At 43.0% G+C, this 12045-nt stretch overlaps 2 protein-coding genes across 2 annotated transcripts in view; one reads left to right on the top strand and one right to left on the bottom strand.

The window, feature by feature from the left end:
* CLNK (cytokine dependent hematopoietic cell linker) overlaps positions 1 to 12045 on the bottom strand; it is a 71791-nt gene that overhangs the window by 13398 nt on the left and 46348 nt on the right. Inside the window, exons 7-8 of the mRNA XM_043544648.1 lie at positions 6990 to 7093; positions 6458 to 6503 (exon numbers count right to left, since the gene is read on the bottom strand). Of these exons, the coding sequence (XP_043400583.1) occupies positions 6458 to 6503; positions 6990 to 7093 (150 nt within the window). The remainder of the gene's footprint in view (positions 1 to 6457; positions 6504 to 6989; positions 7094 to 12045) is intronic.
* ZNF518B (zinc finger protein 518B) overlaps positions 1 to 12045 on the top strand; it is a 79786-nt gene that overhangs the window by 53541 nt on the left and 14200 nt on the right. The window lies entirely within an intron of this gene.

The raw sequence follows: 12045 nt of genomic DNA, 5'->3' as shown, positions 1-12045 counted from the left end.
TTGGCAGAGGGGCATTGGCCAAACCGGACAGTCTCTACGCAAAAGAATAAATGGACACAAATCTGACATCAAGCATCATAACATTCAAAAACCAGTAGGCGAACAGACCTAAAAGTGGCAATTCTTCAACAAAAAACCTTCAAAAACAGACTCCAGTGTGAAGCTGCAAAACTGGAATTAATTTGCAAACTGGATACCATCAGATTAAGCCTGAATAGAGGCTGGGAGTGGTTGGGTCGTTACAATACTAATTTCTCCCTACTGTTACTCACACCTTCTTGTCAACTGTCTGTAGTGGACCACTCTTTTACCACTTCAAAAGTTATTTTTCCTCCCTGGGTATCCTGCTGTTAATTGATTTAATTGATTTCTCGTTAGACTGACTTGGTAAAGCAACCCTCATCCTTTCATGTATTTATACCTGCTTATGTATTTTCACTCCATGCATCTGATGAAGTGGGTTCTAACCCATGAAAGCTTGTTCCCAAATAACTTTGTTAGTCTCTAAGGTGCCACAAGGACTCCTTGTTATTTTTGCTGATACAGACTAACGCGGTTACCACTCTGAAACCTGTATCTATGCTACAGATCTACAACTGGGAACCCCATCCCAGAGTCAGGTGGGTTAGGTGCTTATCTCACACAAAACAGCCAAAGGAGGAGTCCATTGGATAGCTTTTAGCCAAGTCCTACCTCCCAGGAGTGTGCGCTATTGAGATATAGGATAATCTGATGTGGGTTACCCTCAGTCTCTCCTGGTGAAGTGGTTCCATTTTGGATAAATACTTACAGTCATTTGAGTAGGGAGACTGGATCTTGGGTCATCTACCTCCCAGGTGAGTTCCTTATCCATCAGGCTACAGAGTCAGTCTCTCTTGCTTGCTCTTTACCTGCCCTCTCCCCCCAGGACTCTTTCATAGTTCAATCCATAGTGGACCAACTTCAACATGAGAGTCTGCAGGTGATCCACATCAGACTGTCCAGAATGTTCCACGGCTCAGTGGTTAGAACACTCTTCTAAGAGATGGGAGGCCCCGTTCAAATTCCTTCTACTCATCAGACAAAGGGGGAAAATGAAATCTGTCTCTCCCACATCCAAGGGGAGAGTGCACTAACCACCAGGGAAAAGTTATAAGGTGGACACCATCAACTCCTCCTCCAGCCAGACTGTGGCTACAGAGTGGCTCTGCAGTCCCTCTACTGTCAGTTGGAGAGAGGATTCCTTTTAGTCACCAGCCTTTGGAGAACTCCCCTCCACACTTGGCCTCTTTAAGGAAACTGGTGGGACCGAATGCACCCCTGTACTCACACCCTACATGCTACTGTAATAATTTTTGTACAAAATACATCGTGTGACATGTCATTTGAAAACTAATAACTCACTGGTCAATAATATCGTGGTAAAATGTGCGTAACATTATATGTGGAGTTGTGAAGATAAGATGAAATCATCACTGAAGTGTGTTTACCAGACAGGTCTGGGGAGTAGGTAAACCTGTTTCTCAAAGACAAAGGACAAGTTGATGCCCAGTGAGGTGTCAAAGCCTATGGGCCATCACCCATCAAGTTGCTATCTTTGGTAAGGAAAGGGGGCAAGAACAAATAGATCTGCATCTTAGCAAACAACTTATAAAATCACTGAATCATTTTTCCCCTTACCATGGGAAGCAAGTCTATCTTACCTACCAACTCCGAGTTTGCTAAAGTCTGCCTTCTTGAAATCCATGATCTTTATTATGCTGTTTTCTCTCCTACCATTCCTCAGAATCATGAACTCTACCATTTCATGATCACTTTCACCAAATGCCTTCCACTTTCAAATTCTCAATCAGTTCCTCCCTATTTGATATTTGTCAAAATCAAGTTTAGAACAGGCACTCCCCTAGTAGCTTTCTCCACCTTCTGAAATAAAAAATTGTCTCCAATACATTCCAAGAACTTGTTGGATAATTTATGCCCTGCTGTGTTATTTTCCCAGCAGATGTCTGGGTAGTTGAAGTCCCCCATCACCACCAAGACCTGTGCTTTGGATTATTTTGTTGTTTAAATTAAAGCCTCACCCACCTCTTCTTCCTGGTTAGGTGGTCTGTAGTAGAGGCCTACCATGACATCACCCTCATTTTTTTACCTTTTTTATCCTTACCCAGAAATTTTCAGCAAGTCTTTCTCCGATTTCCAACTTTGCAAACTTCTCCCTGACCAGACTCCATGTCTTCTTGCTCTCAGCTTGCTGCTTTCTTCTGTGCTGTGCAAGTTTGTTCAGTTGCAACAGACTTTTGGTAGGCTTTGTATAATCAGCTGAATGTTATTTATGATTCAATAATATTTCTGCATTCAGGGCTCAGTTTAGCATAGCACTTCCACATGTGCTTAGCGTTAAGCATATGCTTAAGTGTTTTTGCTGAATCAGGTCTGTAGTTACAAGATAACATGTTTGCCCACCTGATCCAAAGTCCATTGACTACAGTTTTGAGAGGGTCAAGTACCTACACAGCAGTAGAAACTGGAGGAAAAGGTGGACCATCCTCCGGTTGGGAATTTTTCCTCACCATTCTAAGAGAAAAGTTTCTTTCACTTCTTAGAGACCAATCCAAGTGTATTGCTCTCCCAGCTAGAAAGGGCTATTTGTAGTTTAAAAGCTTCTAGTACACTTTTGGGTTTCAGTCATGGGTAACTTAAGGGGGTGGGGCTGGTCCACACCCCAGACAATTGGCTGGGGCTGATCTGGGAAGTTTTTCTGAAAGGGTTTTTTTAATGAACAGCTGATACAATTGGAGAAAGAGTCAGGTGAGAAGGAGAAGAACTTAAAAGAGAAGACAGGAGAGTTAGAAAGGAGGCTGCAGAGAGAAATGGTATGGTGTTTTGTCTTGCTGGGAGAAGAATCACAGAGGAGATGCAGACAGTATCTTACCACATGGGACTGGCCTGGAAGTGAGAGGGCAGTAGAGGTAAGGGAGACTCCTGAAGTAGGCCTGGGAGAAAGACAACCTCCTCCAGACAAATGGCCTAGGGTAGACCAGGGAAAGAACCTATCCTGGAGAGAACCTGACAAGGGAAAAGACCCCAGAGTGAAAGCCTTGAGTTGTCAGCAGCCTGACAGAAGCTGGGATACAGGAAGAAAGTCCCAGGATGGAGCTCTGCAGAGTCTGGGAGTGGAAGCTCTCTGTGAATGTGGGGGACAGAGGGAGAGTGAGTGGAACTATTGAGACTTGATGGCAGGGGCAGCTGGCTTCAGGCTGGAAAGAGGGGTCCCAGCAGTTCCTACCTGCTCTTCATCCTGATCCTGGGCACCCCTGTGGTCACACTTCCACCACTCCCACACATGCATTAGTTTACATGAGACCTGAGCCCCCACAATATTTCCACTGTGGGGGCACTAGCACTGTCTGCCCCCCACACCTCCCACTTTTGTTGCCCCTGGAGAAAGGGGTGGAGTCTGCTGAGGACTGAGCCCTGGCAGCGTGGAAGAGTTTGTTCCTTTGAATTTGGTTTGGACTCTGTATAGTCCAGAAGGTGTGTGTGTGTGTGGGGGGGACTTCAGTGTGACCTGGCCAGAGGGCCAAGTCGCCACACCAGACCACAGAAACTCCAAGGGTGGGAGAGAGGCAGAGTGGTTGCAACCCCATAAGGGATGCTCCAAGACAGTAAGCTTATCTAAACTGGTGGAGAACGCAGGCATCTTGACTGACCCTTAAAATAAGGGAAGAATGTGAATTTGGGGAATCAGAGGTAGAACCTCAGCTGCACCGTGCTACATGGGACCACAAGAGGGTACAGTGGAGGTCATGCTGCCACAGTTCCACAGCAATAATAAATGAGAAGAAGAGGAAATTTTTGGCTACAAAATAAGGAAGTTTCACACCAGTACAAAACTTGCAAATATATAAACCAGTAAATCAAAACTCACCTATTTGATTGCTTTCAACATTTCCTATAGAGTTTATAGATTTCTTTTGAGCCCCAAGTCAGAGATGAAGGAGGAAGGCACTTGACTATATGAAATCACTCTATGGTATTGCCATTGCATGTTTGTCATTAGATTGCACGGCCCAATGTACAACCAAAGCCTTGCCACAGAGCTATCAAGCATGCTCTCCCTAAGGCCAAAAGTGTCTAATTAAGCCAGAGAATTTTTTAATCTTCCTTTGATCCCCAAATCAGGGTTGAAGGATAAGGGCTCTTTAATGTATTGAAATCAGTCTGTGACAGTCCCATTGCATGTTTCTCATTTGACTTCATGGCATGGTTTAAAAGTTTGTACCTTTCACCAACAGAAGTTGGTCCAATGAAAGATATTGCCTCATCTACTTTGCATATCCTAGGAACAACACAGCTACAACAACCTGCACATACTTAAAGGTAGACATGTATTTAAGTACTTTGAAGAATTAGGTCTTAAATCATTGTGGCAATGCGGGGAAGTGAGGGCTGTTCCAAAGCTGACAGAAGGACTCCCACTGACTTCAATCAACTTCAATTAGTTTTGGATCAGGGCCATAAACAAGTTCTGTGTCATTCCATTCATTTGGTTTTCGCTTGAGCTATATCAGAGTTTGCTTCTAAAGAGTAGTTAACCTTTTTTTCCTTTTCTCTTTTGCAAACTTTATTTAGTATACTGCTGCTTACTTGTGATTTCAGCAAAAAGTATGTTTGGCTTTATGCTTCGTTTTACAGCAGGACCTAAAAGGGGGAGGGGAATACATTTTGTTTCAGGATTGATGAATTCTTTGCATTGTGTCTTCACAGCTGCTCATACATACTACTGTCTAAAACTTGGCCTTTGCACTAAATATCGAAAATGATCAAGCTAGACTTCATTTTTATTCCTGGAATGGCAAATTGTAGATAGTCTTTGTGTAATTATCAGCACTAACACTGTCAATAGATTTGTACTTTTTAAAGAAATAAAAAAAATTTAGCTTGAAAAAGATTTAATCCTTCCAGAGCTGACTTAGTCTCAAAGTCACAATAAATTTGGAAATATTTTTTATTTTAAACAAATTAAATATAATTTTAATAGAGTGACAGAGTAAAACTGTAAATTAAAGGATCTAAAAGCTGGCCATTTCCTTTAATTTATGCAAAATGACACAAGTGTCTGATCCTAATTAAGGCTGCGTGTCTGTCACGGAAGTCTGGGATTCTGTGATTTTCTGTGACTTCCGTGACTTTTGCAGCAGCCGGTGCAGCTGGCTCAGGGATTGCCCGAACACTTGGGCAGCCCCTGGGCCAGCAGCAGTTTGGGTGTGGGAGGGGGTCAGGGCTGGGGGTTGTGGTGCGGTGCTTACCTTGGGGCGGGGGCTCCCTGGAAGCAGCCGGCATGTCCCTGCATCTCATAGACAGAGGGGCCAGGGAGCTCTGCATGCTGCCCCCCTGCTTGCAAGCACCGCCCCCACAGCTTGTGGCCAGGGCAGCGTGCGGAGCCGCCCTGGCCTTCCCTCCTGCTAGGAGCTGCAGGGACATGCTGGTTGCTTCTGGGGAGCTGCGCAGAGCTGGATAGGAAGCCTGCAAGCCCCTCCTCCCACCTCCTGCAGCACCAGTGAGAGTCCAGGCTGTGAACCGCCTCCCCAGCACCAGTGCCAGCGGGGAACCCAGGTGGCATGCCACCACCTCCCCCCCAGCACCAGCGGGGCTCCCAGGCCGCGTGCCTCTGGCTGCCCCCCCAGCACCTACAGCACCCCTGGACTGCCTCCCAAGCACCCTCAGCCCCCCTACCCAAGTTTTAGCCAGGGGTATATAGTCATGTCAGTCTGTGACCTGTCCATTACTTTTACTAAAAATACCAGTGATTAAAATGTAGCCTTAATTATCATATACAATTACCCCATAGGTAATAAATCATTGGAGGATGCATTTACAAGTATCTCTAAATTATGGGATTTTGAAATAAGATGCAGATAGAATTAGCGTTAAACCGGAAGACACCAGTGTGTGGTAAATACTGAAAAAGGCTGAGTTTTTAACAGCTGCCACTCCTGGTGGCATTACCATGAAAAGAAAATTATCAGAGTATGTAGTGGAATGGCTAGGCAAATAACCAGATTCTGTTTCGATTTGCTCCATCTGAAATTGGGAATGACTCCAGTGCACTCTCTAATTGCTCAGAAGGTGAATGTAGCAGACTTGCCACTTCTCTCTATATATTATATTTTCCCTCTCCTATTTCTTCTATCTACATCTATATCTGAGTTTTACACAGGGGTGGCCTGTCTCTGAGGAATGGAGAGCTAAACGGCACAACATGTACCCTCTTGAAAGTGATTTCTTCAGTGTTGTTACTGAGTTGAAGCTGGATTCTCAATTGTAATATGATGAATTTTTAAAGTGACTGATATTTTGAAAAATATAGGCCTTTTATTCTTTCTTCCCTGACGTATATGGTTCTTCCCCCTATATACAGCGCATAAAAAAATCGCATTTCATAATTTAATTGCAAAACAAGTTTTTTTAATTGTACCTTTAACGTTTGGGACTCTGCTCTCCTCTGAAAGATATCTGCATTGCTGTAAATAATATAAAATGTTTAGCTGTGATATTGGTCAGTAGTAATGGAAGTATAGCTAATAAAATTCTGCTGTTCCTGACAGAGCAAGATGACTTGCCAGTTAATGGATTTCTTCACATATATTTCCTCCACCATTACACACACTTGGCGTCTTCATACCATAAAATAGTTAACAATTGAAAGCCACTAATCAAGGCTTTAATCTATTCCATAATTGTTGTTATCTCCTAGAAATCTCCTCTTGACATGACATTAATATGGCTGACACATCTGCATTCAGCACAAGAAGTTACAGAAACAAGGAGAGCAATATTGCATGTGGCAAAGTGAGTGAAAAGCCCAGGCTAAAATATGGGTCTTAACACTGAATCATACTGATTCAAAAAGCTGTCCAAGGATTTAGCCATGCAACTCCCATGGCTTTGCACAGCATTAAGTGATACATAAAAAGAAGGAATTATATTTGTGTATGATCTTTACTTACGCCTAAGTCTCGAGGGGAGTCAGAGGACTTTGGCTGGATGATGATAGAGGATTTAGTGTTTCTAGAAATGTGAGTAGTAGCTGAATTTCCTAAATACCGTTGATCTGTGACAAAGGCAAAAAATAGAGTACATAAGAGCTGCCATACTGGAACAAACCATGGTCCATCTTCTCCAGTATCCTGTGCCTGACAGCGGCCCAAACCAGAGCTTCAGTAGAGTGTACAAAACAGGACATTTATAGAGTGATCCACCTGTCTTCCACTTCTGACGTCTGGTAGTCAGAGGTTTAGGGTTGCCCCGAGGGTGGGGGTTGTGTCCCTGCCATCTTGGCTAATAGCCATTACTAGTCCTATCCTCCATGAATTTATCAAGTTCCTTTTTGAACTTTTGGCCATCACAACATCCCATGGCAATGAGTTCCATATGTTAGTTGTGCAATGTGTGAAAAAGTACTTTCTTGTTTGTATTAAATGAACTGCCTATTAATTACATCAGGTGACCCCTGGTTTTTGTATTGTGTGAAAGGGTAATAACATTTCTCTATTCATCTTTTCCACATTATTCATGATTTTACAGACCTCTATCATATGCCCTCTGAGGCATCTCTTTTCTGAACTGAAAAGCCGTAATCTTTTTAGTCTTTCCTTGCATGGAAGCCATTCCATACCCTTGATCATCTTTGTTGCCCTTCTCTGAATGTTTTCCGGTACTACTATATCCTTTTTGAGATGGGGTTGCCAGAAATGGACATAGTGTTCAAGATGTGGCATTATGATATTGTTTTATTTTCTATCCCTTTCCTAATAGTTCCCAAGCTAATTAACCTTTTGGACCATTGCTGCACATTAAGTGGAAGTTTTCATAGAACTCACCATGATTATCCAAAATTTCTTTCTTGGGTGGTAACAGTTTAAAACCCATCATATTTTTTTTTTTGCCTAGTCACCCAGTTTTGTGAGATCCCTCTGTAACTCCTCACAATCTGCTTTGGAGTTAACTATCTTGAATAAATTTTATATCATCTGCAAACTTTGCCACTTCAATTTCCCCCCCTTTGTTCCAGATCATTAATGAATATGTAGAATAGCATCGGTCCCAGTACAGATCCTTGGGGGACCCTGTTGTTGCCCTTTTTCCATTGTGAAAACTGACCATTTATTTCTACCCTTTGTTTCCTAGTTACTGATTCATGAGAGGACCTTCCCTCTTATCCCATGACCACTTAATTTGCTTAAGAGCCTTTGGTGGGGGACCGTATGAAGGACTTTGTGAAAATCCACGTACACAATGAGCTTGTCTAGACTTAAAACACTACTACGGCACAGGTGTGCCACTGCAGCTGTAGGCTCAGTGTAGTCACTACCTGCACCATGGGCGGGGTTCTCCCACTGACATAGGTCATCCACCTTCCTGAGAGATGACAGTTAGGTAAACGGAAGAATTCTTCTGTTGACCTAATGCTGTCTACACAGAGACTTAGGTCAACTTAATTATGCCAGTTGGGTGTTGGGGGGGATAGATTTTTCACAACCCTGAGTGATGCAGTTATGTCAACCTAATTTTCTAGTGTAGACCAGGCCGCTATTGACTGGATCACCCTTATCCACACGCTAGGTGACTCCCTCAAATAATCCTGATAATGGAATTATAGAATCGTAGGACTGGAAGGGACCTTGAGAGGTCTTCTAGTCAGGTCCCCTGCACTCAAGGCAGGACTAAGCATTATCTAGACCAGTGGTTCTCAAACTTTTGTACTGGTGACCCCTTTCACACAGTAAGCCTCTGAGTGTGATCCCCCCCCCCCAAATTAAAAACACTTAATATATTTAATACCATTATAAATGCTGGAGGCAAAGTGGGGTTTGGGGTGGAGCCTGACAGCTCGCGACCCCCCCCCCCCCATGTAATAACCTCACGACGCCCTGAGCGGTCCCAACCCACAGTTTGAAAACCACTGATCTAGACCATCCCTGAAAGGTGTTTGTCTAACCTGCTTTTAAAAATCTTCAGTGATGGAGATTCCACAACCTCCCTAGGCAATTTATTCCAGTGCTTAACCACCCTGACCGTTAGCAGGTTTATCCTAATGTCCAACCTAAAGTGCCCTTGCAGCAATTTAAGATCACTGCTTCTTGTCCTATCCTCCGAGGTTAAGGAGAACAATTTTTCTCCCTCCTCCTTGTAACAACCTTTTATGTATGTGAAAACTCTTATCATGTCCCCTCTTGGTCTTCTCTTCTTCAGACTAAAAAAAAAATTTTTCAATCTTCCCTCATAGGTCATATTTTCTAGAGCTTTAATCATTTTTGTTGCTCTTCTCTGGACTCTCTCCAATTTGTCTACATATTCCTGAAATGTGGATCCCAGAACTGGACACAAGTACTCCAACTGAGGCCTAATCAATGTGGAGTAGAGCGGAAGAATTACTACTTATGTCTTGCTTACAACACTCCTGCTAATACATTCCAGAATGATGTTCACCTTTTTGGTAACAGTGTTACACTGTTGACTCATATTTAACTTGTTATCCATTATGGCCCCCAGATCCCTTTTCACAGTACTCCTTCCTAGGCAGTCATTTCCCATTTTGTATGTGTGCAACCGATTGTTGCTTCTTACTTTGCATTTGTCCTTATTGAATTTCATCCCATTTACATCAGACCATTTCTCCAGTTTGTCCAGATCATTTTGAATTTTAATCCTATCCTCCAAAGCACTTACAGCCCCGCCCAACTTCATATCATCCGCAAACTTTATAAGTGTACTCTCTATGCCATTATTTATAGCATTGATGAAGACATTGAATAGGACTGGACCCAGAACTGATCCTTGTGGGACCCCACTCACTATGCCATTCCAGCATGACTGTGAACCACTGATAACTACTCTCTGGGAACAGTTTTCCAACCAGTTATGCACCCACCTTGTAGTAGCTCCATCTAGGTTGTATTTCCCTAGTTTATTTATGAGAAGGTCATGCGAGACACTATCAAAAGCTTTACTAAAGTCAAGATATACCACATCTACTGCTTCCCCCATCCACAAGGCTTGTTACCCTGTCAAAGAAAGCTCTCAGGTTAGTTTAACATAATTTGTTCTTGACAAATCCATGCTGACTGTTACTTATCACCTTATTATCTTCTAGATGTTTGCAAATTGATTGTTTAATTATTTGCTGCATTATCTTTCCAGGTACAGAAGTTAAGCTGACTGGTCTGTAATTCCCTGGGTTGTCCTTATTCCCCTTTTTTTAGATTGGCACTATATTTGCTCTTTTCCAGTTTTCTGGAATCTCACCTGTCTTCCATGACTTTCATAAGATAATCGCTATCAGTTCAGATATCTCCTTAGTCAGCTCTTTGAGTATTCTTGGATGTATTTCATTAAGCACTGCTGACTTGCAAACATCTAAGTTGTCTATGTAATTTTTAACTTGTTCTTTCCCTATTTTAGCCTCTAATCCTACCTCATTTTCATTGGCATTCATTAAGTTAGATGTTCAATTGCTACTAAACTTTTTGGTGAAAATTGAAACAAAAGTCAACTAGCATTCTGCTATTTCCACATTTTGTGTTATTGTTAATAGAATGGTGAAGGATGATTTCCCTTTACAAAAGCCATGTTGGTTCTTATCTAACAAATCACATTTATCTAGGTGTGTGACAATTCAATTCTTTATTATAGTTTCTACCAATTTTGCTGGTACTGAAGTTAGGTTCACTGGCTTGTAAGTGCTAGGATTGCCTCTGGAGCCCTTTTTAAAAATCAGCATTAGGCGGGATTTGATTGCAGCCTTCAACTACCTGAAGGGGGGTTCCAAAGAGGATGGAGTTAAGTTGTTCTCAGTGGTGGCAGATGACAGAACAAGAAGCAATGGTCTCAAGTTGCAGTGGGGGACGTCTAGGTTGGATATTAGGAAAAACTATTTCACTAGGAGGGTGGTGAAGCACTGGAATGGGTTATCTAGGGAGGTTATGGAATCTCCATCCTTAGAGGTTTTTAAGGCCCGGCTTGACAGAGCCATGGCTGGGATGATTTAGTGGGTGTTGGTCCTGCTTTGAGCAGGGGGTTGGACTAGATGACCTTCTGAGGTCTCGTCCAACTCTAATCTATGATTCTATGAACAGTACATAAATAATTTAATGTTAGTGTACTTTGACAAGTTCTATTCAATCTTTGTCAAGTCATTCATTTATAAAGCACTACCACCTAATCATTCCAGAACACCACTTGTAGTGTACCACTTACAGCTGTGGAATAGTGTTTGTTTGTTAGCCACTTCATGGTGGCTGAGTGCCCCCAAGTATATTTGGCAGCACCTTTAAAGCTGCCAAATGCATAAGCTACGTCTAAGGCATTTCACTGAATTCAGTGGAACAGTCATTTGAAACATCAGCAAAGGACATGAGAGGATCCAACAACGTAGATATTAGTGGCTGGTTCAGAAACAATAAAGGATGTGCAAACCCTTCAGCTTTCCCTGCTCATCTTACTCATGCAATTAGTCCCAGCCATACTCACGTGATTTCGGCACATGGAAGTGGCTCCTCCAGGCATGGATCTGACCCCTTATATTGAAGAAGGGTGTCAGCTATCTTCTGTGGCTCTACACCCCACTTTCTAGGGCTCTACAGAGGAATTTCCATTGGGGATATATGCAGGGTGAGAGGGGCAGTATTAAGCAGGGAATGGGCAATCCAAGTTGGGTGTGATCAGGGTTGTGGAGGATGCACATAATTCCCCTGTGGCTCCCCAGAAATTATCTTTTCTATTGCGCAAACTCCACATTGGGGAATTCCTCCTGAAAGTGGGGGCTCCCTGGGCTACATAACAGTGGCCAGAGGAGTCCCTGCAAGCCCAACTCCACTGCCATGGAGTTATTGTGTTGCCTCTCTGGCCCAGAGCTGATATTGATTGAAAAAAGCCTCGAGGATAGGATTTGCAGGGGGCCTGGGCTGAGGGAGCTGTGGAGTTTATAAGCCAATTCTTTTGGGAAAAGAGGGCAAGCTCCATCTTCTGCCATTTGGGAGGAATTCTACCAGGATGTCTTTGTCA

The sequence above is a fragment of the Chelonia mydas genome, chromosome 4 (assembly GCF_015237465.2).
Source record: "Chelonia mydas isolate rCheMyd1 chromosome 4, rCheMyd1.pri.v2, whole genome shotgun sequence".
Taxonomy (NCBI): domain Eukaryota; kingdom Metazoa; phylum Chordata; order Testudines; family Cheloniidae; genus Chelonia; species Chelonia mydas.
The sequence above is the reverse complement of the archived record's forward strand: the minus strand, read 5'-3'. Positions and strand labels throughout refer to the sequence as shown.